At 47.8% G+C, this 27,638-nt stretch overlaps 1 protein-coding gene across 1 annotated transcript in view; it reads left to right on the top strand.

Annotated features, from left to right (window-relative positions):
- Positions 1-27,638, top strand: part of HK1 (hexokinase 1) — a 70,683-nt gene that overhangs the window by 30,187 nt on the left and 12,858 nt on the right. The window contains exons 3-13 of the mRNA XM_060112685.1: positions 1,506-1,654; positions 7,155-7,274; positions 9,274-9,369; positions 9,949-10,048; positions 10,162-10,345; positions 17,331-17,486; positions 19,882-20,115; positions 22,434-22,738; positions 24,119-24,267; positions 24,574-24,693; positions 26,048-26,143. Of these exons, the coding sequence (XP_059968668.1) occupies positions 1,506-1,654; positions 7,155-7,274; positions 9,274-9,369; positions 9,949-10,048; positions 10,162-10,345; positions 17,331-17,486; positions 19,882-20,115; positions 22,434-22,738; positions 24,119-24,267; positions 24,574-24,693; positions 26,048-26,143 (1,709 nt within the window). The remainder of the gene's footprint in view (positions 1-1,505; positions 1,655-7,154; positions 7,275-9,273; positions 9,370-9,948; positions 10,049-10,161; positions 10,346-17,330; positions 17,487-19,881; positions 20,116-22,433; positions 22,739-24,118; positions 24,268-24,573; positions 24,694-26,047; positions 26,144-27,638) is intronic.

Raw genomic sequence — 27,638 nt, 5'->3', positions numbered from 1 at the left:
TAAACTTTTCAACAAATGGTGCTGGAATTTGACAGTGGATATCCACATGCAAAAGAATGAAGTTGGACCTCTACCTCATATCATATACAAAAATTAACTCAAAATGGATCAAATACCTAAATGTATGACCTAAAACTATAAAACTCTTAGAAGGAAACATAGGTGCAAATCTTTGTGACCTTGGATTTGGCAATGGATTTTTAGATATAACACCAAAAGCACGAACAACAGAAGAAAAAAGTAGATAAGTTGCACTTCATCAAAATTAAAACCTTTTATGCTTCAAAAGTCACCATCAAGAAAATGAAAAGATAGTGAGACAGTGAGAATGTAACATCAGAAGTAAAATTAATAGATTTTAATTGATTTTGGAGGAGAATGTGTGAGGGTAACTAGGGTAAAGGATATTAGATAGTGGCTTAATGGTTTGGAATCTTGCCCATCATGGCCTCCTCCGTTGGTGCTGTATCGTGGTTTTGGCATATGGTCCCGTCATCTTTCTCTGTCCCACTGAGGTCCACCTCAATCACTGCACACATTGGTCTTGAGGAATATAACCATATCAAGCCAGTTGACTCCTATCTGACCAAGAGGGACTTCTGTTAAAAACATCCCCCAGGTGGAAACAACACAGTTGTCCAGCAACAGATGAATGGATACACATACAATGGAGTATCATCCAGCCTCAAAAAGGAGTGAACTACTGACACAGGCTATAACATGGATGAATCTTTGAGACTATGCAAGGTGAAATAAGCCAGACACAAAAGGACAAATACTGTATGATTCTGCTTACATGAAATATCTAGAATAGGCAAATTCATAGAGATAGAAAGTAGAATCATGGTTGCCTGGGACTAGGGACAGGGGAAATGGGGAGTTAATGCTTAATGGTTATAGAGGTTCTGTTTAGGATGATGAGAAATTTTGGGAATGGCGGTGATGGTTGTACAACATTGCGAATGTATTTAGTGTCAGTGAACTGTACACTTAGAAATGGTTGCAGTGGAAAATTTTATGTGATGTATATTTTACCACAATTAAAAAAAAAAATCCCCTGGGGAATCAATGGAGCTCTGGACTAGCTGGAATTGGTGTCTGAGCTGATGGGGAAGGAACCCAAGGCATGGAATGGACCTCAGATGTAGGGTTTTCTCTGACTTGAAATGCTGTCTTTGTCTTTATGGATAACATAGCCATTTGTGAAAAAGGGTAAGATATTAGAGAAAGATGAGTAGGGCTTGGTACTTAAGTCCATACTTCCATTCTCCTGTAGTCGGGAGTGCGCAGGACTGTGAAGCTGTCTGTCTAGGGACACCCGGCTGGGAGAGGGTTTCTCTTGCCCACTCTTCCAGGCGGGGCAGTGGTCCTATGGGGCCTGAATGACTCCTGCTTCTGGCCGAAAGCACAGCGCGGTGGGCCCGGACCCCGTGGAGAAGCGGGCGGAGCGTGAGACTTCCCCGGAGCCCTTGAATCTGATATGATACTGTTGTCTCCCTAAACAGAAAAGGGAGATTTCATTGCCCTGGATCTTGGCGGGTCTTCCTTTCGAATTCTGCGGGTGCAAGTGAATCATGAGCAAAAACAGACTGTTCATATGGAGTCCGAGGTTTACGACACCCCGGAGAACATCATGCACGGCAGTGGAAGCCAGGTGGGTCCCTGCTCCCTTCCGATCAGCCCCTGTGGCCCAAGCATCAGGCCCCAGGGTACCTCCAGGGACCAGACCCCAAGGCACTGGGAGTCCATCACAGGCACAAGTGGAGGACTCTTGGGTGGAAGAGTGTGACTGCCCGAAGAGACCCCACCATGTGCGTAAACTGGTGGATGGGAGGGGGCTGCTGGGACTTTCAGGTAAGGGGTGCGAAGAGGAAGCCCAGCAGGTAAATGCATCCATTCCCTAAGGATCCTGGGGTTGGTTCCCCAGCAAGGGGTAGCAGAGCCCTTGGGTGAAAACCCTTCTTCCAAGCCATTGTCCTCACCCAGTTCACCAAAGGCCCAGGCCTCATAGGTTATGACTGTCACCTAGTGGGGCAGCAGGCATCTGAGCTTATACCCCCAGGGCTATTATAAAGGGCTCCTGGCTACCTGATTTAATAGTCTTCTATGAGTCCTTGGCCCAGAAAGCACCAAGGGCAGGGCCTTGCCTGGAAAGTCACCATCCCTTCCTCTCACACTCGTAACCCCTGCCAACGGAAGCGCTGCCTTCCTTTGCTGGTCGAGGCTGTGGGCATGCTCAGAAGGGCCTGTCCACCCTCCCTGCTTCCCCATGTGGTCGTGGTGGGTGATGGGCCGAAGGCTCACTGAGGACCCTGTGATCAGGATGTGGGCAGCCCCCGGTCAGGTTTTCAGTCATTTCCGGGTCCTGTTCTACTCCTCACCCTCTCCTGCAGGTGTTCTGGCCGCTCCCATTTGAAGCTCGCCTCCCAAGTCATGGCTGTTGTCAGGATACGTATTATTCAGAGCTTGCCAAATATTTGCTTTAGGGAGAGTGTGTTCATGGCAAGGTTCATGACTGAGTTCTCCAGAAAACTTATTGGTTCTGGGCTGGACTTTGAGATGAGACCCAGAGCCTTCTCCTGACTCCTCTTTGTTCCTAAATTAACGTGGGTGGGACCTGATGCAAGCTCTCTCTGCCTTTTCCTTCTATGAGAGAAAAGGGCTAATCCCGGCCTTTAACCTACTGCTGGTGGGTTGGGTTCAGAGCTTTTCAGACCATGTCACAGTGAGCACTGAAGGGGACACTGTCCCTAGGACAGATGGGCCACTTTTCAGTCAGCCGCTGAAAGAGTGCATCACTCATCTGATGGACCTGCCGGGAGGTCCCCCTGCCTATCCCTCCATTACTGGGCTTCAGAGACTGGCTCATTCATCCAGTGTGTGCATGAAGGCTGCCAGCAAGTAGGTCTCCTCGTCCTGCCGAGTGGTTGCTGCGTTGCTCCTTTTTGCAGGTGGCCAGCAGCCTCTGGTTGGCATCCTGCTCTCTCCATTTGCCAAAAGTACTGACCTGTCACTCTGTTCCCCATGGTCTTTGGGTCGAGCCACCTCTGCCTCTTGCTTCACCATTGGGACTCACACCCTGTGCTGCAGACATTCCTGTGTGCTTTGGCCTAACCTTTTAGGAGCAGGGTTTATAAATTAAGGGGATGCCTCCCACCTCCTGTCACTTCCACAGTGACTTCCTTCTTTTTTTTTGGCCGCGTTGGAGTACGTGGGATCTTAGTTCCCCAACCAGGGATCGAACCCATGCCCCCTGCAGTGGAAGCACGGAGTCCTAACCACTTGGCCGCCAGGGAAGTCCCGTGACTTTCTTCTTATTGCTGCCCCTGGGACCTTGACTCTCCCAGCCTCTGTCCCCATCTTCCCAGCCCCGGGATCACTTTGTTTCCTGCTGTTTCTTCCTGCAGAGAAAAGATGGTGATGATGATAATGATAATGTTATATTGTCATAGCAAAAACTTACATAGAGCTTGTTATGTATGTCACTGATCTAAGCACTTTCTTTGGATTAACTCATTTAATCATCACAACAACCCTATGGGGTGGGTATTATTATTACTATTCCCATTTCACAGATGAGAAAATTGAGGCTTAGATGTTAAGTAACCAGCCCCTTGGGTCACACAGCACATAAGTGATAGAGCTGGGATTTGAACCCAGGCAGTCTGGCTCCAGATGTTAGCAACATGGGACACTCATAGGCTGGGTTTTGTCTTTAATTAGTTAATAAATTAATTTATATTTTTATTAAAAATGTTTGATGGTGTGGAAATGTGAGGGCTATGGGTAAGGAGGAAGATCCAAGTGATTGAGGGAGGTTAGCAGTTTAAAAATAGGGGTGAAACCGTAACCTCTTGTCCAGAAGTTTGGTGTGAGATTAGCAATAAGTATTGGTGGTCCATTTTTCTGAGATCTCTTATCGACCTATCGAATATTCTGATAAACCAAGGGCCCCATTTTACCCATGAAGCAACTCATACTTACAGAGTGAATTGTGCTGAATTCTTGGGGTTGTGATCTCGTCTTCTGTAATGTACAGGAATTTTTGCTAGATTTTTAAACCTTTTATTCAAAATAATTTTAAACTTATAGAAAAGCTTTAAGATACGCACAGAGAGCTTTTTATACCCTTTATCCAGATTTCCCAATTAACTATTTGCTTTATCCTTCTTTCTCTCTTTCTCTACACAAGCACACACACACACACACACAGACACACACACAGACACACAAGGTATCTCGAAAGTTTCAGTGCAGTTTTAAGCTGTAATAATTTCAGAAGCATAAATGCAGCCTTCTTAAAACATCACTTATTTAGTTTTGGGAATTTTGAATACTAAATAAATAATTTAAATTTATTTAAATTAAATAAATGTACACGTTGTCAGGAAAGAAAAAAAAATGTTTTTTAGACACTAAAATTTTGCGTGCCGAGAGGCTGGGTAACTTCCCTTTCTGGCTGGTCACAGACGTGGGTTAACCTGGGGGAACGCCCCTGGGTTGGGGACATTTCCTTCTTAGCAGAGCACTACGGGGTGGGTGTCTTTGGCTTGAATGGGGGCGGGGGGCTGCATCCAGCGTCCCAGCCCTGTGAATCCACTTCTGAGGCTGAGCTGTCCCTGCCTCTTCCTGCCCGCAGCCTGCCTTCCTTCCTTCCGCCCAGCCGGCTCTCTTGAGGGCCTGGGAGCCTGGAGCTTCTGAATGCAGATGACGTGGGGCGAGCTGACGGGCTTAGTAATGGGTTTATATCGCTCAGAAATGTAGGTCGCAGGAAGTTTAGCTGGGCTTCTCCGGGGAAGGTGGTCATGTGTCTCCTTAGTCAGTCGCCGCTGTAGCCATGACCTGAGTAATAGTGACTCAGGGATAGAGACTCCCAAGTCAAAACTGACAACTTTTCATTTACCTTGGCAGGAAAGTCAGACTGTAGAGCTGAGTCAAGGACACCTGGGGAAAGATGGGGATAGGTCTCTCAAGGAGACCCTGCACAGTGGCTGTGAGGGCGGCATTGATCCCCCAGCCTGCAGAGGCCCCCGTCCCCCAGCCTGGCCGCGCTCTGACCTGGCCCTTGGCTGGACTCCTCCTAGACAATTTATGTGACGTTTTATTTGAGCTTCCTCAACCCCCTCAATCTGTCAGGGAGCCCCGGCAGATTGGCCAGGAGTGAGTGAACCGTGGCCTCGGTGAAGAGGCCTCCTCTTCTCCCCTCGAACTACAGCCCTGGTCGGGGAGAGGGAGTGGGTGCTGCTTGTGGTCTAGTTTTGTTTTGTTTTTGAATTCAGGCAGGAATCAGAAAGCTGTGGATTCTGGCAGGTGGTCCTTGTGCCCTTCCCCCCGCTCCTCCCTGGGCTGGTCCCTTATTCCTCCATAGCCCTTGATCCAAAACATACCCGCACAGACTGGGGACCAGCCCCCTCCCCTGTGTTTCTCCCCAAATCCCTTTAGATGCGGAGGGAAGAGAAGGAGAGGGGAGGGGACCTGCCCCCTCCTCAGGCATCTGGGAAGGACCTACCCCCGTGGGCTTCACTCTTTACTGTGGGCTCTCTCCCTGACACTTTTGTTAAAATCGAGCCTGAATAAAACTATAAGTTTAATATGGGGGGAAAAAAGGATACCCTGCAAATAAAGCCTTCAGGAAGATGACCTTGTCTGGGAACATGGGCTGGGGTTGCTTCCTGTGACCACGTGGTTTGGCTCTGCCAACACTGCCTTCTCTTGGCTTCAAGAAGCTCCATTAGCTGTGTCAATCCCATATACAAGGGAGGTCTAGTGGTCTGTGTTAGACGACAGCCATGTGAAAAAAACCAGAGAGGTTACCTGGACTGTGGCATGGTTGCTGAAGGAGCGTATATATGCTGTGGTTACATTAATAGAGGTATAGAGTGAAGGGAAAGGGAGGTTCTTAGTTCAACTAAGCTTTCCTCTTGGTCAGAACACATATAAAGTATTATATTCAGTTCTGGATACATTTTAGAGAAGAGGGGAGGGATTGGAGAGATCCAATAGGTTGCCTTAGAGATGGTGAGCATCCCGTCATTGACAGTATTCTCGCAGAGGCTAGGGAAACAGTGTTCTGGGTTCTTTCTAGTGGAGTCTAAGATATGTATACATATCCCGGCCACATGTTGTGGAGCTGGCAAACTTAAATTGCAATCCACTAAATAAACTGTGGTATAGTCACACCATAGAATACTGTGCAGCAGTGAGAATCAAGAATCTACAGAGACACACAACGTGGATGACACACACATAGTGTAGAGGAAAAGAAGGCAGATACCAACGAGTGCACACTGTTGTTCCATTTATACGTAGTAGACAACCAGGCAAAACTAATCGAGGGTGGTGGAAGTCAGAGTGCCTGCCGATTGCCCTTGGGTTGGATGGCAGCAGCAGTGGCTGCACGAGGTGGGTGTCTGGGTGCTGATAACATTGTGTTTCTCCATCTGGGCACTGGTGACACAGGTGGGCGCAGCTTGTGAGGATCCAGTGTACCCTATACTCAGGATGTCTGCACCTTTTTGCATGCATATTATACTTGAGGAAAAAGTAAAAATTTGTTAACCAGAAGATTCTGAAATCACGCGAGTGGGCTAGAGGCTAGGAATATATATGTATTCCGCGGAGCTTCTGGAATTGACAGAGTGAGGGAGATAGAGATGAAGATAGAGATACAGAGAAGGGGCCAAATGGCCACTCCACCTGGGTGGCTGCTGGTGATGCATGGCCTGTGTGTTATGGAGGATGAGCTGATTTTCTCTTAATTTTACATTTCCTCAGTACCCAGATAATACATCTGACCACCGAGAGGCCAGTTCTGTGTGAAGCCTTTAAAAGGCTTCCTAAGCCTTGGTGGCCCATGAAGCAGGCTCTTTTCAAGGGACTCTTCTTTGCCAGTCACACACAGCATGGCTTTTCTTTTTAGTTTGGCCGTGTTGTGAGGCATGCAGGATCTTAGTTCCCCTAGTAGGGATTGAACCTGCGCCCCCTGCAGTGGAAGTCCCCAGTGTGGCTTTTCATGCAGGGCCACTGGGTGCCTTGGGTATGGGCAGCTGGGGTAGCCGTGCTCCTTTCTATGTGGGGCAGAGGATTGTTCACATTTTTCCTGAAATGCTAAGTCCCCTTCCTCCCTCCTGACTGCTCTCTTGTGCTTCCTCCAGCTTTTTGATCATGTCGCTGAGTGCCTGGGAGACTTCATGGAGAAAAAAAAAATCAAGGACAAGAAATTACCTGTCGGATTCACATTTTCTTTCCCTTGTCGGCAATCCAAAATAGATGAGGTAAGACATTCTGGGATTATGATGCTCCACAGAAGCCCCATAGGGGAAATGCTAATGAACCCTTTCCCTTGACTACTTTTCCCTTTTGCTTACAGGATGGCTTGCGTATCTTGTATTTTTTAGAAATATTTGTAGAAATTAATGTAAGGTTATGATAATCATGTTTATTTTTTAATTGCTTTAATTATGTATGTATTTTTGGAGACGAATCATGGTATTTGTGGCCATTAGGTAGAGAGGACCATTTCTTAAACTCAAGCAAGTGAAGGAAAACAAAGTAGGTTTAGTGGCCTTTCACAAGGCCTGTTGTTGCTACGAGTTTCCCTTGCTTTTGAGAACCGAGGCTTGATAGCCACACTCCCTGGGCAGGGACAGGGTGAGGCACCCCTCCTCCCACAAGGAGAGGTGGGAGGTGGCCTGGGAAGTGACAGTGCTGGCTGTATGCTTGTTCATCAGTGGCTGTGGCCCGAGTGCCATCCCTGTGTGGGCTGGGCTAGGCCCTGGGAAAGAGCTGTACGCAGACGTGGCCTGCCCCCCAGAGGTGCCGTCTTTCAGGGAAGGAGGCATTCCAGAAGTGGAGAGGGAACGTCCTCAGGGGCACAAGAGCCCCGCAGGGCAGGGCAGATGTGCCTGGCAGAGAAGGAGCCAAAAGTGTGCCCCCCACCTGCCAGCCTTGATTTCCATCCTGAGAGAGCTTCCTAAACTGGGCATGCTGATTGCCAGGAGGCCAGTGGATCACAGGCTCTAATTACCCACCTGGAGGCCTGTGCCCACTCCTCAAGGCTACCCGGGACCTTCAAAGTTGTCCAAATCTAGACCAGCTGCCTTTTTCCACAGATGAGCAAAGTGGGCCTCAGAGGAGTTGGGGAAACTGCCCACAAGGAAATGGGCAGAAGTGGTGGGAATAGGATCAATCTCCTGATTTCCAACCCACGTTCTTTCCACAATACCATGTCCTCTGAGGCTTTTGGGGGCCTGAGGGTTGAAGGGAAGAAAACAGAGTATCCAGCGGCTTTTGGAATGCCTGGCTCGGCTGCAGGCTGCTGCTCACCCTCCCCGGTGCATCCTGCAGGCTCTGTGGCTTTCAGAGCGCAGGGCAGCCCAGTGTGGACAAGCTCCCCATCGCTGTGTCACCCCAGAGGCTACAGGGCCTGAACAGCAGCCCCTCCCAACCCTGCCGCATTTATAGTGACTTCCTCCATTCGGAGAAAAAGTCAAGTAGAGCAATTATTTTTCTTTTCTAGTATCCTTGATTAAAAAAAAAATACAGATGCAATATGTAAAACCATTGAAATAATATAAAGGTGTAAAGCAAAAAGTAAAAATTGCTACCCTTCTACATTCCCAAGTGAATAACCATTGGATGTCTGTCCTTAATGTTTCTCCATTAACATACACACAGAGATGGATCATATTGTATAAATTGCAGTGTCACCGCTTACAAATGATAGTTAAGTTCCAAACTTGGGGAAGAGGCATGAATCATACATGGTCAGTGTTATCCTTTAGTCTCAGGACGTGGCTCTTAGAAGTTCAGTAGCCAAAAATTATCTTAGCATATTGTTTCTCTTCCCAATTTGGCTCTGACAAAAGTTCCTTGGGGCTGTGGAAACCAAGGTCGGGTTTGAAAGTGCAGAAAGGTGATCAGGTAATAATGGCATTTCTCTTGTTCTCTTTTTAAATGAAGTCTGGCTGTGCTGTTGACATCAGTTAGATTTGTGTGCCATGTGACACCACGGCACTGGCCAACCACTGGCTGTATTTGAGCATGAGCTGCAGGTTTTTTCCCCATGGCAGCCCCCAGAGAAATCCATTGTGTGGATGGATAAACAGGAGATAGGACAGAGTCTGGCTCTGTTACCCAGTGTGATCTGAAGTGCACCTCTTTTCCCCTCTGGGCCTCCGCTTCTGTCACTGTCCTTCAGCAGACCCCCCCAGGGACCTGGGGGTTCTGGAGGCCTCCCAGCCCTCTTCCAACCCCATCTGCTCTCCTTTGCAGGCCATCCTGATCACCTGGACAAAGAGATTTAAAGCGAGTGGAGTGGAGGGAACGGATGTGGTGAAGCTGCTTGAGAAAGCCATCAAAAAGCGTGGGGTAACTTCTCACTGGCCACTTGCCTTGACTACCCAGAGGTGGGGGAGTGTGGGGAGAAGGCTGTGTGACCAAGGCTTTTTCAGGGGACAGTAGTACATGGCCTGACCCATTACATGGTGGCGGGGAGGGCAGTCCTTGAAGACCCAGGCAGGTGAGTGGTGAGAGTTCACAGGTCGGGGCTGGTTCAAAGCAGAGCTGTCCGAGGTGCTGCCCCAAAGAGCCAAGCCCTTGGGCAGGGGATGGCCTCCTTCCAACAGGAGGGCAGCTGTGCAGGGAGCTGTCATGGTCGAGTGCAGCCTGCCGGCGTTGCATCAAGTGCAGAAGGCACATGGATGCAGTGGGGTGGTTTGCACAGGGCTGTGGCTCTGTGAGTAAAATCCATTCTGAAAAGAATCTTAAGCCAGATAATGAAGGGCACGCTCCAATCCAGTGAATTTGAGTGCCAGCAGTAATGAAAGCAGCACCGCCCACGGGGGCAGTGGCGGCTGTGAATAGGAGCCCTCCCACCAGGCTGTCTTGAAGCTTGTGATCTCTGCTCCACGTGTGTGTGGACGGTGACACCCCCTTTTCTCCCCCAAGGACTATGACGCCAACGTTGTGGCTGTGGTGAACGACACTGTGGGAACCATGATGACCTGTGGCTACGATGACCAGCATTGTGAAGTCGGCCTCATCATTGGTAACGCCCACCGTGTCCTCATCCCTTCCTGAAGCCGGTGTTTCCAGAAGGCACCGCCTCCTCTCTCATGACTTCGTGAGGTCACAGCTTCTGATCTCGTCTCTCTCTCCAAGGCACGGGCACCAACGCGTGCTACATGGAGGAACTGAGGCACATCGACCTGGTGGAAGGCGACGAAGGGAGAATGTGCATCAACACCGAGTGGGGGGCCTTCGGGGACGACGGGGCCCTGGAGGACATCCGCACCGAGTTCGACCGGGAGATTGACCGGGGCTCACTCAACCCCGGGAAGCAGCTGTGAGTCCCACCCTTTCTAACTAGTCATATAGAGGACTTAGGGGACACTTAACGGAAGATTTGGGGTGGGAGGTGAGAGGGGCAGGAAGCCAGGTGATCAGAAAAGGAAAAGCCCATCAAGTGTGTGTTATCTCTCACTTTGGAGAGATACACAGCTGTGAAGTCTGCAGATTTAAGAGCGTATTTTATTTTATTTTTACTTTTTAAATTTTTTTTGGCCACATGGGGCGGGTTGTGGGGTCTTAGTTCCCCGACCAGGGATCAAAAAGCATATTTTAAATGATTTTCTCTTTGTTTAATTACACTGTGATTGTGTCCTTGTAAAACATTTTGAAAATTAAAAGCACAGAGTCATTAGCACAAAGCTAAGGTTTAAAAGCGTTTCCATATGCTGTCCTCACTAGGGTTGCTGTTCAGGGTGGGAGAGGCCATCCGTTCATTCAGCACACATTTCTTGAACACTTAGGATGTGCCAGCTCTGTGCTAGGCTCCAGGGATACAAAGTAGCACCTTCCCTTCTAGGACTGAAGGTCTAGTTGGGGAGGAAAGTCACACATGCAAATACCTGTCATGCAGAGGAGTGGGTGAGAGCCATGTGAGTCGTGCAGACCTTGGTGAGACCTTCTTCTTCCATGTCGTGTATAGGCAGATGGGTCAGAGCTGATAAAGAGCATCACATCAGACTTCTTGGGCAAGTGGGTTTTGGCCTTGGGGAACTCTGGCTACAGAAGCATGTGAGATATCATTCAGGCTGGTGTGGGCATTGCTTCCTTTGAGCTACTTGTTTCCTGAAGTGCACGCTCATATTTCTCTGTGATGCTAGCGTGCTGCCAGCTGTCTTTGTTCGACCTCCCAGCAGCCTTATCCTGGAGTTGGATGCCGTCAGCCCTCTGGGAGATGTTCATTGACCCTGTTGGCTTAAGAGCCCTTATCCTATGTTAGAGAGACACTGTCAGGGAGTTGATTCGTCATTTGGAAGCCTATTTTACCTATTACCCAGGCTGGCGATTGGACTTTCCACCAGAGTTAATGGAATTGCATAAATGGCCAGCCCCCCTCCACTGGGAGTTGTGGTAGTGAATAAATGAGGTCTCTCACTGAGAGAATCCTGAGTTCTTAGGCCCAGCGTTGAATATCTGCTTTGCATGCCGAAGCACCAACCAGCTTGGTAATAAAGAGCCCCCAGCTCTGATAGCCAAAGGTTTTTTCCCCTCGATCTATTGACCCAACCCCCAATTCTAAAACCTGACCCCAGCTGACATGAAACGATTTACTGTGCCTGTTTATACATGTCAGTGGAGATCTGTGCTTGATTACATTACTGCCTCAGGCCGCTCTGGGGTTATTCTGTACTGTGGGGCATATGTAACATATTACATCTCTAAAATCCTCAAATGTCCACGTTCCCAAGCACATATGACCCCAGGGGTTTCAGATAAGAAATTACGTACCTGTAGTTACTATCAATCACTTAATCAGAAGTCACCCTTCTTAGCAGAGCAGGTAGAGCAGTTACCTGTGATAACTGAGCAGATATGGCCCAGGCCCTTGTCTGTTTCCTTAGGCGCAGTGTAGGGATCCTACCTGGCTTGGGTGGAAACCTGGATTCTCTGCCCTCCGTTTTGACGTAGTTCTGAATTTCTCTAAAGGGCTGAACCATATCCTAGGGCTGAACTGTGAACTGGGCTCACAGTTGTCTTGCAATAAACATTCTTAGAATAGTGGATGAATAGGGGATGGATGCAAGGATGGGTGGATGGATGGATGGGGGAGTGGAAGATGGATGGTGGATGAGAGGTGTGGCTGAGTGACTGGGAAATGGGTGGCTGGCTAAACAGGTAAATGGATAAAAGAGTAAGAAGGGTGGGGTAAAGTCCATCTCCAATATGCTTCCCTGCTTACCATAGGTCAGGTCTTGGTAGGAACAGTTCCAAAGAGATGACAGATGCTTGAGTTGTATCATATATTCCTAGAACTAGGCTATTGGCCAGAGAGTGTTTTGCCAAAGTAAATTTACCTGGTCCCTTAGATTTCTGCCTGATTTTGGGGGTCTTCCCTATGTCTTCTGTGCAATGCCAAGTTCTTCAAAACCCTTTTGTTTTCCTTGTACAAGGGAAAGGTGTTTGCTTCATTTGACTGATGGGGAAATTAAGGCACTAGGCTACGGGGATAGGGCAAAGCTGGCCCAAGGCTCTCTGTTGAGGTTTAATCTGGGTTAAGTTTGGGGTTTTGTGTCCTGTTGGAAAGTACATGTTTTTCATAGTGAACTTCCAGAATGTCTAAGAGGCATCTCATCATTTATGAACAAAAATCATCGAGGATGGTCTAGAGGAATGTTTTTCTTTCTTTTTTTTTTTTTCAGGAATAGATTTTTTAATTTTAATTTTATAACATTTTAAAAACTTATGGTACATGCTTCCTTATGTATTTAGGATTTCTACTTCTTATGATAATTTTCTTTATTTATTTTGTAACCCAAGTATATCTTAGGTCCTGGTCTATGTAATTAAGTCTATGTAAGTCTCTGTAAGTTCAGATTCTGTTTCTATCATACATTTAGTTTTGGCATCTGATGTATTAATTAGCCCCTTTAAGCCTCAGTTCATTTATCTTTAAAATGAATAGAAATAATACAATTATATCATATGGATATAATTGTATTATCTTTAAAATGAATTTTCTTTAAAATGAATAGAAATATTCATTCATCTTTAAAATTTATCTTTAAAATGAATAGAAATAATACAATTTTATCATATGGATGTTTGGGGATCAAATAATATAAGGAATGTAAAGCATTTAGCAATACCTGGTATCTGGTAAGCATTGACAAACTATTACCAAGTTATTGTTACATAAATAGTTTATCCTGAGCCATCTTGCTCAATGGCACCACTGCTCACATAGGAAGGTAACCCCCAAACAAATAATCTATATCAACATCTGTTTCTCTGCCTTTGACATTAATTAAAAAAATATTTACCAAGGGCATACTATCCTCAAGGTTCTGCTCTAGGCACTGTGGCTATGGAAGTAACAAAATAGACTGAAAGGAACAAAAACCAAAACACACATACAAGGCATTTTCATGGAGCTTTCATTCTATTAACCTTTTAGAGAAATGTTTTTCTTTTCTTTCTTTTTTTTTTTTTTGGCCGTGCCACATGGCGTGCAGGATCTTAGTTCCCCGACCAGGGATTGAACCTATGCCCCCCTGCAGTGGAAGCATGGAGTCCTAACCACTGGACCGCTAGGGAAGTCCCCTAGAGGAATGTTTTTCATTAGAATTACATTTAAAAAAATAATTTTTTTAAAAAAGGGGAATTCCCTGGCGGTCCCGTGGTTAGGATTCTGTGCTTTCACTGCTGAGGGCCCAGGTTCAATCCCTGGTCGCGGAACTAAGATCCCACAAGCCACGTGGTGCGGCCAAAAAAATAAAAATAAAATAAAATAATAAAGAAGAATTACATAGAGCCCTTTAAAAAGCATACTGTTGCCCAGGCATCCTCCCACCCTACCGACCTTCCCTCCCAATTCTGATTCATTTGGCCTGGGCTGAGGCCTGTCTTCAGGAGCCTACAAGTGATTCCAGTTTTTAACCAGGGTTAAAAACATAGGTGTGTTAGCTCTTTGTAAAGGCTCTGTGCCCAGGTGGGCTCTAGCCCACTACGCACCCCCTCATCTGTTTTGACTGAAGTTTGCATTTACTGAGTACTGACCATACATGGCTGACAGGAGGGGTAGTGGTACAGTGGCTCCTGCCTCCATTCGTGATTGCTGCTTCAGGACCGCGGGGGAACGAACGGCCCCGAGTAGTCAGGACCGCCACCCTAGCCCCCAAGGTGATCTCTCTCTAAAAAGGATCAGACATGACCTTCCTCCCTGTCGCCCTCCATCCTGGGCCTTTGTTGTTTTGGTCCCATACCTGTCTCCTACTGTAGATGTCAGCCCTACCTTCTTTCATTTTAAACTCCCTGTCTCCTCTTCCTGTCTTCTTGGGCCTCTGGTTCTTTTTCTCTGTTTTGTCTGGAATTTTGAATCCCATTTCCCTGTGATTCCTTCTCACATCTTTCCAAACAAAGGAGACACCACCCCACAAAACAGCAGTAGCAGTGATCGTAACAGCAGGAAGGTTTGGTCTGGAAAATTCTTTGGCCTGAATGGTGGTGGAGTAACGCCACTTCTTTTCAAGTCATCCCCCAAACACCTGCTTACTTGCTGTGGCTCTGCCTGCTGCATGGAATCTCAGCAGCTCTAATCCTCATTAGGTGGCCACAGACCACACCCTCCTTCTCTGTCCCTGCGCTGCCTGTAGGAGCAGACCCTGGCTGCCAAGGGAACTCCTGGTCGGCGTGCAAGTCCTTGCTCTCCTTTCTGAATATGGTTCCCCCCCACCCCCGCTTCCCAGTCTCCCCCAGGCCTGTGCCCACCAGCAGGCAGTGAGGTTGCAACACCGTGGTGCTGCCCACCGGCCTGTGGTTGTAGGCATCTGACTGATGAGAAGCAGATCACGACTTGCTTGGTTTCACTGGAGGCTCATGAGAAGTGCTGTTTCCTCGTTCTACTGCTTTGACAGGGACTCTGGGGACTGAGAAAGGACAGGCTCCTGGCCTCGGGCTTCCTTTATCTGGAAAGGGGGATGGCAGTATCTATGCGTCTAAGAGACCATCTTGTAGAAAGGGGAGCAGATCATTCTGAGTGTCTACAGATGGCGGAGCAAAAAGCAGTGGGTAGAGGGGTTTCAGGCAGGAGGCTGATTTTTGTTCATCTGAAGGGGGAAGAACCTTCCTATTGTCATACTTGCCCAACAGGGGGGCAGACTACCTAGAGGAAGTGAGCTGGAGGTGGACAAGCACAGGCTGGGTTAGGGGTGGGGCTAGTGGCCGCGAGCGCGACAGTAATACAGGTAACATTTAATGATACTGTCTATGAGAGAGGCAGAAGAGCACAGTGATTAGAGCATAGTATCTGGGGCTGGATTTAACTGGATTAAAAATGTGGATTTGCCACTTATCTGCCCTGTGATGATGGGCAAGTTATGTAACCTCTCTATGCCTCAGTTTTCTTTTTTAAAAAATTTTCTGTAAACATGTTATGAATACTTTTTTTTGAATTTAATTTAATTTATTTTTTTATACAGCAGGTTCTTATTAGTTATCTATTTTATACATATTAATGTATATATGTCAATCCCAATCTCCCAATTCATCCTACTATGCCTCAGTTTTCTTATCTGTGGAATGGGGATAATGATAATGTCTATCTCATCGGGTTGTAATGAGGATGAAATAAGTTAATACATACAAGGTGCTTAGTTAAGTATGAGACACATAGCCAGGGCCACAGCACTCATTAATCAGGCACCGTAGCACTTTACCTACATCAATCCCTATCCTCCATACAACAACCTTAAGGGTAGGCCCTGCCACGAGGCCCATTAAACAGGCAAAGAAACTGAGGCCCAGAGAGGTAAGTAACACAGTAAGTGTCAGGGCTGGGGTTAAGCCCAGGCAGTCTGGCTCCTTTCTGCTCTGAGCCTCCAGATTAGGCTGCACACAGGCTGTTCCCACAGGTGTTTGGGGCAGCAACTGGGCAGGGCAGCTAGGACTCAGAAGGGTGCTCTCCTGCCAGGGATCCTCAACACACCTGTGGCTGGGGAGGTCCTGTCTGGTCCTGTCCAGAGCAGAACAATGAGAACTAGTGTTTCTCTGCACCTTGTTTTGGGGCTAGGGAGGGCCGCGTGCTCAGGTCCCAGCAGCATCCCTGGCTCCTGGGCCTGGCACTGAATGGCACCGATCGTTTTGCTGTGTCACAGCCAGCTCTGGGTGTGCCAGCTGGGCTCCCTCAGAGGAGAGGCTGGCTGCCCGGATGTGGACCTGCCTCTTATCTGTCCTGCTCAGGGCTTCCTCCTGGCCCTTGGTCAGCCAGGATTCGGGACCTGGATCTGGCTCAGATATGTCATCGAGCCCCAGTCCCTGGCGGCCTCTCCCCTGCAGTGTTGGGCTCAAAATGCTGTTGCAGCCACAGAGCCCACACCTCCCACCACACCTCCCAGGGGAGGCAGGAGAGCGGATCCACTGTGACTGGCCTGTGGCTGAATGTGGCCGGAGCAGTAGGATGAGCTGACTGGTTTTAAGCTACTTGGAGCCCTCTCCTGGAGTGTAGGGGCCGGTCACTGGGGAAGGAGTGAGTTCCCCAAAGCACATTCCTGGTCCTTTTGGCTGGAGACGATCATGGATGCCAGGGAGGTGACCAGCGACAGAGGGTCCCATGGGGAAAGGCTGAATTTCAGCCCTGTCATCTTCCGTCGCGGAAGACATTTTCCCTTTCTGAGCTGGGAAATAGAGAGAATACTTCCTGGCCACCTTCCCACAGGAATTAGAGAGCTCCCTGATAGGGTAATGAAGATGAAAGCCCTTTAGAAAGTACAGCATTGGGAATTCCCTGGTGGTCCGGTGGTTAGGACTCTGTGCTTACACTGCTGAGGCCCAGGTTTGATTCCCGGCCGGAGAACTAAGATCCTGAAAGCCGTGTGGAATGGCCAAAAACAAACAAACAAATAAATAAATAAATAAAAATAAAAATTAAGGCATAAAGTTTTGTAAGGGATGATCATATTCTGCTCATTTCTGTCTGGGGCCTTCTCTTCAACCCCAATCTAAATCCTTATGTTTCCCCCGCCTCCAGGCAGCCTTCCCTGCCTGCCCCTGCCCCTTAGTACTCTCCTCCTGGGGGTGGGGGTGGGGTCTGGATGACCCCTGTTTCCTACCCTGGGGGTGGGGTCTGGATGACTCCTGTTCCCCCACTGTGTGCTCGCTGTATGATCACACCAGTGCGTGGTCTTGCCTGCCAGTGAGAACGTGAGCTTGTGAGGGGTTGGGCCATGCCTTCCTCTCCTTTTGTGTTTCTCTCACCCTTTAAGAGCTGCCCCACTGGTGGGTACGTAAGAATGACTGACAAGTGCCTGGGCGCTTTTCTCCTGCAGGTTTGAGAAGATGGTCAGTGGCATGTACATGGGCGAGCTGGTCCGATTGATCCTGGTCAAGATGGCCAAGGAGGGCCTCTTATTTGAAGGGCGGATCACCCCGGAGCTGCTCACCAGAGGGAAGTTTAACACCACTGACGTGTCAGCCATTGAAAAGTAGGTGCCTCCCCTCAAGGCTTTCTGGGGGTGTGGGGCAGAGAAGAACGACAGGTCCCTTGTTACCACTTAAGTCCTGGTTTGCTGGGCTTCTCAAGAGTGTCAGGGCTTTCTGGGCCAGTCTCCCCTCTCTCTTAGCTCACCCATGCTGGGCTGCTCTCCCTGCGGGCACCTGGTGGCATTAAAGAGCCATCTAGTTAGCAGCAAATGCTTTGTGGATGGTTTAGTTATGAAAGTAGCCTCTTCTCCTTCACTCCGCACCGCACCCCCCCCCCCCGCCGCCCCCCCCACCTACCTGATTAGAATCCTGGTGGTGAACAGGAGCTGACCGAGCCCGGGTCCGGTTAATTCCCCCTTGGGATATCAGGACCTTCTCCAGACAATGTTCCAGGGAAACCTAGTGACCTCAAGATCATTAGGTGTTCCCTGAAAAAAGGGTTCTGTGACCAATAGGATTGGAAAATACTTAGAGAAGTACAGTATTCATTAGCATATTAAAGAAAACCCAGTTCACCTTGGTTAACTGGTCATTTCCCAAAATTGCCTTGTACCTGAAACACCCTCCGCCTCCTCCCTCCCCACTCTGTCTCGGCCCCTACATTCTCTCACTTGTTCATCGCCACAGATGTTCCCTGGCACAAGTTTGAGAAACATTGGCTAACAGATGAGATAGGACACATAGACATAGAAGGACAGTCCAGCCAGCCACCGGGCTGCTACCTTTTGGCCTCAACGTAAGAAACCCAGACGTCTCTGCCTTGACTGTTATTTGTAGACCTTGGGTGAACTTGATGCCAGGCAGTTTGGTGTAGTTAGGCGGCTCCACATCTTAAGGGCTCCTGTCCTGTGGCCAGTTCTGTGTGCCACCAGGTTCTATTCCTGATCCAGGAGACTCCACGTAGCTGTGAGAGGCCACCTGTTTAAGGATAGGGCTAGCTTGTTGCCAGAAATGTCCTTTCATTTCCACACGAGGCGGTCATCCCACTGCCCCTGCTGTGGTCCTAGAAATTCAGAGCCAGTGGCATCATAGCTCTGGCTCCTGGGAGAAGATGCTAATGTAAGCGGAGAGGGGTTTATCTGAACTTACTCTTATTTCCTATCCGAGTCCTGGCATTTGTCCTGGGATCTCTCCTTTAGGAGCAATTGGTACAGAACTACAGTCAATAGGGAGAACCACTACTGAGTTTCCAGTCATCTCTCTTCTCAAGTCACCTGGTCAACTGTTGGGAGGGGAGGGAGAAAGAGGCTCATGGTTTGTCTTCAGAATCATTGACAAAGTCAGGAAATGCCTGCCTTCCTCTGGGCCTGTTTCTGGTGTTGGCTCTTAGGTTACCAAGAAACAAAACCCACTTGAACTAGCTCAAGAAGGCGTCTATATTGTAGTAAAGTCTATCTCAAAAAAACCTATTAAAAACATCTTACCAGTGCAGATGTTGGAAGCATTCTCTTTAAAATCAGGAGCAAGACAGTATCACCTGTTTCTATTCAGCATTGTCCTGGAGCCTTAGCCAAAATTTTTTTAGGAAAGAAAAAGAAATTAAAGGCATAAGAATCAAAAAAAGAGGAAGTAAAACTGTCATTATTTGCAGATCGTATTTGTATGGAACACCAAAAATATCTAGACAAGTGATTAGAATAACAGGAGAGGTTAGGAAGATATCTGGAGATAAGATACAAAAATTAATTATATTTCTATATATTGACAGTAATTAAAATATGTATATATTTTTAAATCTTTTATTTTAGAATATTTATAGACTTACAGAAAAATTGCAAACATAGTACATATCCCTCACCCAGTTTTCCCCACTGTTAACATTTTACCTTAATATGGTATATTTAAAATATGTGTGTGTGTGTGTGTGTGTGTGTATAAAGAATATATATATCTTCTTTTCTTTTTTAAAGACCACATCTACAATAGTAATAAAACTATACCCTGGAGTGAATCCAGCAAAAGATATACAAAGCATGTATGTATGCAGCAAATTAAAATTTGACTGGAAGACATCAAGGAAGAATGTGTAAGAATGCAGGGGCAACTCACAGACCCAAAGAGCAGGAGATTTCCCCCAGGCCTCCTGGGCACTGAGCCCTGGGGTGGAAGCATCTATTTCTCCACGTGTTCAGGGCCCATGTGGTCTGGCTTGTTCACTTCTCTCCGTTTGTCTGACATGTCATAACCCAGCCTAGTACAGTTTTTCCTCTTGCTGCCTCCTGACTTCTTATGGAGGAGACCCTTTCTCAGGCTCTTCTCAGGCATTTGACTGCCTTCATCCCATGTCGTACACACATGGTGAACCGTGAGTTCACCTCTCCAGGACCTTCAGACCTCAGTGCTTTGCCCTGCCTGCTGTGGTCCTTAACTCACAAGTACTGGCCTCTGACCTCACAGGAATAAGGAAGGCCTCCACAATGCCAGAGAAATCCTGACCCGCCTGGGAGTGGAGCCATCTGATGACGACTGTATTTCGGTCCAGCACGTGTGCACCATTGTCTCGTTCCGCTCTGCCAACCTAGTGGCTGCAACGCTAGGCGCCATCCTGAATCGTCTTCGAGATAACAAGAGCACGCCCAGGCTGCGGACCACGGTTGGTGTCGACGGGTCTCTTTACAAGACGCACCCACAGTGAGTCTGCCCTTTGCTATGATTGGCACTCAATACCCGCCTGGGCTAAGGACTTTCTCCAGAGGGCAGACTTTTGCACCCAGTGAAGGTTTCTGGCAGACAAGACAATATGTAGTTCTGGGCAGAAAGGTCAGAGTTGCCCACCTGGGGAAGTATCCAGCCCTCAGCTGATTCCTGCTGGTGTTGCTTCTGCACTGCACTGTCATCTCTCCTCATTTCGTAAGTCTTGTTAGAGATTTCTATAGCTGCCAGGAGCACTGGGTGGAATATGTCTGTATCTTGAATTCTCTTGCTTCTCTGCATTTCATCAGGGACCTTCATCCTCACTGTAGCTCAGGTCATAGGTGTAGTGCCCACATTCCTATTTTAGAAGCTCCGATGAGTTTCTAAAGCCCCTCAAACCCTCAGATAGTACTTTTTAAAAATGGGTAACTTGTTGATGCTTTGCATCTGAGAGCCAGAGAGAGATTAAGTTGTTAAGTGGTCCCCATTGATGCTGCCTTCTTGTCTACTGGACGCCTTAGCATCAAAAGCCTTCTGTGGCCACTGAGGACATGGCCTGAATCTTTTAAAAAGGCTAAAGGTGAATTCTAAGTCTTTATGTTCCAAATTTTAACAATAACTGCCTGTGACACGATTTTTTTGTACGGGATCTCAGGTATTTCTCCCATTGTATATATAATGTGCCTGTGAAGTGGCCTTGCAGATACTGTGCCTTCATACCCAGTTCTAGTAACAGTTAAATAAGGATTGACTTAAACTGAAATAGTTCAGTGTTGCTGAGGGGATAGGGTTTGAGCTAGTTAGCTGCTATTATCTGCCAGGTTCATAATTTTTTTTTTTTTTTTTTTTTTTTTTTTTGTAGTACGCGGGCCTCTCACTGCTGTGGCCTCTCCCGTTGCGGAGCACAGGCTCCGGACGCGCAGGCTCAGCGGCCATGGCTCACGGGCCCAGCCGCTCCACGGCATGTGGGATCCTCCCCGACTGGGGCACGAACCCGTGTCCCCTGCATCGGCAGGCGGACTCTCAACCACTGCGCCACCAGGGAAGCCCCATAATTTTATTTCTTTATATTCTTAGAGTTTTTGTAAAATTCTTGATAATGCAATTAGCCATCTTTTTTTTTTTTTTTTTTTTTTTTCTTGGCTAATTTTTGGACAAGACAGCTTAGGGATTTACATCACATTAAAATAATTTTCTACTTGTGGTAAAATACACATAATATAAAATTTATCATCTTAGCCATTTTTTGAGTGTACAGTTCAGTAAATTTAAGCACCTTCACACTGTTGTGCAGGCATCACCACCAGTCATCTCTAGAACTCTGTCATTTGCAACATCACATTTTAAAAAATAACTGATTCAATACTGATTATTTCAGGAATAAAATATTTTTGGTATAGAAACTTCAGAGTGTTCAAAAAATTACAAAGAGAATAGAAGTCATCATTAATCCCATCCCCTGGAGTTGACCGCTGTTAACATTTTGAGGTTCCAGTTTCCCAGTTTCCCATGGCAGGCAGCCTTCCATACTTACAACAGACCACAGACCTGGAGAAAGTTCTGTGTCTCACTGAGTCCTGTCCTAAAGTCCTCTTCTAACCACTAAAAAATATCCCTAGTCTTGGGGGCTGAGGGAAAGGGCCAAGTGAAAATGGAAAACAAGAGAGATTCTTGCTTGATTGAGCCCTTGCTCAGCGCCAGTTATTCATCGAAGATTTGATGAACTCACTGAGTTCCCACCACATCACTGTCAGCCAGATGCTGTCATCCACATTGACTCCAAGGTTAAGTAACGGAACAAGGTCCCCTGGTGTAGAAGTGGGGGCACTCACCCTGTCTCCTGGTCTGACTTTTAAACACTGGGCTCTTTTGGGCTCTTTCTTGACCACTGTGCTGTATTATCTCCTTGTCATAGTAGACAACAACATTTTTTTGGACCCTGAATTTTCTGTATTTGATATTCTTTTTTTGTTTGTTTTGGCCTTGTGGCATGTGGGATCTTAGTTCTCTCACCATGGATCAAACCTGTGGTCCCCTGCAGTGGAAGTGCAGAGTCCTAACCACTGGACCACCAGGGAAGTCCCTCGATATTCATGTAATAATGAGAGCCCTCTCTTTTTATGTGTCACTGTGGGTGATTTCAGTTTCCCCTTTTTACCTGTCTGCATTTGGTAACTTTTCTACAGTGGATGTGTTGTGTGACTGGAGTAATGCGGAAAGCAAGTGTAGAAAATGGAATTAAGGTGTCCAAAGAAAGGGGTCCTAGAGCTCCCTACAGTCCGGCTCAGTCGGCTATTGTGGCCTCCCCACCCCAGGTATTCCCGGCGTTTCCACAAGACCCTGAGGCGCTTGGTGCCCGACTGCGATGTGCGTTTCCTCCTCTCGGAGAGTGGCAGCGGCAAGGGGGCTGCCATGGTGACCGCGGTGGCCTACCGCCTGGCTGAGCAGCACCGGCAGATAGAGGAGACCCTGGCCCACTTCAGTCTCACCAAGGATATGCTGCTGGAGGTGAAAAGGAGGATGCGGGCCGAGATGGAATTGGGGCTGGGCAAGCAGACGCATGACAAGGCCGTCGTCAAGATGCTGCCCTCCTTCGTCCGGAGCACTCCCGATGGGACAGGTGAGGACCTCTGTTGGGGGCTGACACGCCCCTCCTGCTTCTCACACCAGTGGCCGAGTCACGGTGGGGCTGCAGGGTGGTTGGCTTCTCCAGTGGATGCTTTACACTGGGGTGGCATGATTTTGGCAAGAGCTAGAAACTCACTCAAACCTCTCTCTTCCATTTTTACCACCGACTTGCCGTGTGTGTGACTCAAGGCAGTCTATTTCCCCTGGTCCAGACTCCCAGGCAGGCGCTGTCTCCAAAACCACAGCCCTGTTCAGAATTAGAAAGTGTTCTTAAGAGAACAGAGCTGGGCAGGTCCCGAAGCACTGAGATTGCTATAGGGCCTCTGATAAACACAGGAAAGCAGAAGAAGGATAAACACTCACTGCCCCCTTCCTAGGTCCTGGTGGAGAGGCATACAGAGGCCTGGGGATTGTTATACCCAGGCAGATTGGAGCTCAGCGTCCAACCCCATACTGCTGACCTTGCTGGTCCTGTTGGAGCTGAGCACTGGGCGGATGCTGATGACTGTTTGTGATATGAGTATGTCCTATGTGTCAGCTACTTACTCTAGCATAATATACCACCCTGAAACTTAGTGGCTTTAAACAGAAACCACTTATTGTTGCTCAGGGGCCCCTGGGTCGGCAACTTATCATTGCTCATCTGGGCCAGGCTTGGCTGATCTTTCATTCATGCGTCTGCAGTCCCTGGGGGGCTCTCCCTTACATGTCCAGCATTTGTCTGTCAGCTGGGGTGTAGGAGTGCTTGGCCACGTGTCTTATCCTCCAGTGGGCCGCTGGGCTTGTTCACATGGTAACAGCAGGGTCCACGAGGGAGAGGGAGACCTCAAAGCCTCTTGGAGGCCTAGTCTGGGGCTGGCTCAGCTTCGCTTCTGCCACACTCTGTTGGCCAAAGCAAGTTATAAGGCCAGGCCAGATCCAAGGGGAGGTGGAAATAGATTCCATCTTTTGACGGGAAGAACTGCAAAGTCACTTTACAAAGAAGGCTGCATACAGGGAGGAATGATTGTGGCCATTTTTGCAAACACTCTACACATTGACATATATTATTAATTTTTATATGAGGTTCCCTAAGATCAGGGCATTGTTGCCAAGCTTTTTAATAGCCTGGTAAAATTTATTTGTTTACTGTGACAGATGGTTCATCCATGGGGCCTTTTGTCCTTCTAGTGTGGCTCAGAGGCTGTGGTGGTCATGAGTTGGTGCCCACCCTCTCTGAGCCTGGGCTGTGTGCTGAGGGAAGACTTAATAGCTTCTCCCCTATATTTAATATGCGGCTTCCTCCCTTGAAAGTCTGAAGTCTTGGGGTTACGGGCTGCCAGGAGGCAATACTAACTCTTCTTGACCTTCTTTATGTTCTTGACCACAACAGAGCACGGTGACTTCTTGGCCCTGGATCTTGGAGGAACGAATTTCCGCGTCTTGCTGGTGAAAATTCGTAGTGGGAAAAAGAGAACAGTGGAAATGCACAACAAGATCTACGCCATTCCAACGGAAATCATGCAGGGCACCGGGGAAGAGGTGAGACAGTTTTGCTTTTACACCACCGTGACATATGTGCGTCACAGACCTGGCCAGTGGCACCGTTGGGCCCCAGAACCTGCATGTGATACATGCCGCTGTGCAGTTGTGTCTGTATGGCCCGAAAGCATCAGGTACATTCAGCCATGCTGGGCTTAGGATGCTCAGGGGCTGGGAAGATACTAGGGAGGGGGGCTTGCTCTGCATGTGTCAGGGGCGGGTGTGTGTGTGTGTGTGTACTTGTATGTATGCACTGAAGGTGTGAAACTAGAGGGTACATGAGTAAGCCCTTCTTTTCTCCTAAAGCTGTTTGACCACATCGTTTCCTGCATCTCTGACTTCCTGGATTACATGGGTATCAAGGGCCCCAGAATGCCGCTGGGCTTCACGTTTTCGTTTCCCTGCAAGCAGACGAGCTTGGATGCGGTGAGTCTCCTTTTTCCAGGCATCAGACACCGGGCGGTGCTGACTGTCCCTTGGCCAGTGTGGGTCAGCTCTTGAAGCCTCCTTCAGCCTCTGTGTCATCCCTCGATTCTGGGACAGTTTAGCCGTCACAGTGGGTTGACTCAGGCCTTACGCCACACCCTCCAGTACATCTTAAGACTCTACTCTTCTTTTATCATTTAAAGCATTCACCTCTTCTGGGAAGCCTTCTGATCCTCCAGGCAAAAAGAATCTCGCCCTCATGAGTGGTCCCTGTTTCCTCTAATGTTGCCTGGTTATAGCACTTCTTACACAGTTTTTAGTGATCTTTGATGTCTCTCTTTTCTGCAACGTCGTATGCTCCTTGAGCCGAGGACCTGTGTTCCCCACAGGCCCCAGCACAGTGTGCTATCAGAGAAGATGCTTAATAAATGTTTATTCAATAAATGGAACGAACCAGGGCTCAAGGTCAGGGCTTGAGCGCCTGCTGAGGACCATGAGCTGGCCACACAGTTCCTGCCCTCAGGAAGCCGCCAGTCTAGTGGAGCATCCCAGCCTACTCCAGCAACACCGGCACCACGCTTAGGGGTGTTGGCAGGCCCAGGGGGATGTTCTGTGTGGAAGGGAGCGGTTGTGCAGAATCCTGCAGGCGAGACCCATCCTCTGTGTTGCACAGGTAGAGGTGTGGCCAGGGAGCAGACCCTGGTGTTGGCATCACATCACACGGGGCCTTAGGCCAGGGTTTGAGGCACATGAGCGGCAGCACTTGGCAAGCTGGGCAGGACCATCTGCCTCTAGAAGCCAGTTAATCCAGGCACAGTGCTGACTCGGGTCTTTTTCCGTCTTAATAACTCTTTTAGAGCTCAACAGGTGGATCCATGTAAACTTGGTATTGCAGTTTTTAAAAGGTCTGGTGATTTTTAAAAGCAGTTCACTTATACCGTCATCATAGTGAGTACACACCCAGCAAGTGTATACACTACAGTCCAATCAAACCTAAAGTTTACTTTAGGTAGTAACAGTGTTACTAAAAATTTGCATTTCTCCACTTATGTTTTTGGTAAACTGTTCTTCAGAGGAACTAGTTGATTATACCACAGGCAGCACCATTAACTTTCTATGCCTCAGTTTCTCCATCTGTGAAGTGGGGATTACAAACCAGACCACTGTGAGGACAGTGAGAGGGGGCAGGCCTGCGGAGGACTCTGTATTTTATTGGTTTGTGCCTCAGATGTTCCAGCATTGTCTCACCGTAAATTCTTAGCAGGTGTTTACTCTGGAAGGAGGGGGTGGGATTTTGTATTCTGTCTAGAAGGATTAATGACACAGGACTCTCCCACTGCCCTTCCTATTGCAGGGAATCTTGATCACCTGGACGAAAGGTTTTAAGGCAACTGATTGCGTGGGGCAGGATGTAGCGACCTTACTGAGGGATGCGGTAAAAAGGAGAGAGGTAACTATTAAAAGGATGTTTTAAAAAATCTTTCCTGTTTTTTTCAGGTTATAAAAATTGTACTTGCTCGGGAATTCCCTGGCAGTCCAGCGGTTAGGACTCCGCACTTCCACTGCAGGGGGCATGGGTTCGATCCCTGGTTGGGGAACTACGATCCCACATGCCACTCGGCAGCCAAAGAAAAAAGTACTTGCTTGTTGTAAAGAATTCAAATGATACAGAACCCTGTGACAAGGTTATTAAGGTTGCCCCAACTGATGGCAATAAAAGAGAGCAGAACAGTTTTGTGTTATTAAAAGATAGTTTAAGGAATGTAAAATCATGGCTCTCCTCCAGCTTGAAAAAGGGAAAAGCAGCCCCTGACCGTGGGGCACAGCCTGGCACTGCCGCGGAGCACAGCCGTCATCACAGCCCCCTTGTGACCGCAATGGAATCAAATGAGCAGGAAGCGCTGCGTCATCATGGCAGAACTTGGCACGTGCTCAGAGATGGCCCTGCTTTCTGACAGCATCCAGTCCTGAGCAAAACCCCACTTCTTAGAACCCTCCCTAAAACCACCAGCACAGGCTCAGATCCTATAACTGTGCTTTCTAGCACTTTCTGGCACGCACCATGGGATGTGTTCGCCTGTGTTGCAACCAACCAATCAGGAAGTGCAGCTTTGTCCACTGTGGGTACGTTTCCGGTGGTCTTTGGCTGGAGGACATTGACAAAATATAAAATGAAAAATTCTGAAGTTTTTATTTAACTCATTAATTAATGAGGGAATCAGTTAGAAGTTAAAAAAGAAAAAAGGTCTGTTCAAGTGTCTCCAGTTCAGAAGAGCAGATTAATTAATATACACAGGCAGTCAGGGAGGCTGATATGTATGAGTTGGAAGTGGGGTCGATTGTTCCTGGAAGAGGGTGCTAGACGACAGCTAATATTTCATTGAAAAGAAACGTGATGCCCTCTTTTTGCCCATTTCACAACTCTTAATCTCAGTGTTCTTCCAATGTACTTTCCATGCATATACCAACATACATTAAAAAAATTGGAGTCATACCACGTATACTATATTACAGCTGGCTTTTTTCACTTACTATGAAATAGGAGTCTTTCGTTTCGCTGCATAGAGGCCAACTTCATTCACTTTCTTGGCTGTGCAGGATTCCAGAGTTTGCCCGAACCGGGCCTTACATGTCCCTTTTGATCTAGATTTGGGTTGTTTCTCCTTCTGGCTCACATAAGTCACGCAAATACCCTTGTATGTGCCTTTGTGTACCTGTGTGCTTGTCTCCGAAGAACAGATTCTGAGACATAGATTTGGTACTTCCATTTTGCCCTCTGAAAGGCTATAATACTTTAACCTGCCAAGAGAAAGAGCTACTTGGCCATTGTCCCTTGTCTCTTCTCCATTCCGCAGTGCTCACTGGGCTGCCTCTCTAGGACTCATTGCCATCTGTGAAATGGGTAGAATACTTCCTTTCTTCAGAGCTCAAGCTTCAGGTACATC

The sequence above is a fragment of the Mesoplodon densirostris genome, chromosome 1 (assembly GCF_025265405.1).
Source record: "Mesoplodon densirostris isolate mMesDen1 chromosome 1, mMesDen1 primary haplotype, whole genome shotgun sequence".
NCBI classification, from domain to species: Eukaryota; Metazoa; Chordata; class Mammalia; order Artiodactyla; family Ziphiidae; genus Mesoplodon; species Mesoplodon densirostris.
Note: the sequence above shows the minus strand (reverse complement) of the source record. Positions and strands in the feature narration are given on the sequence as shown.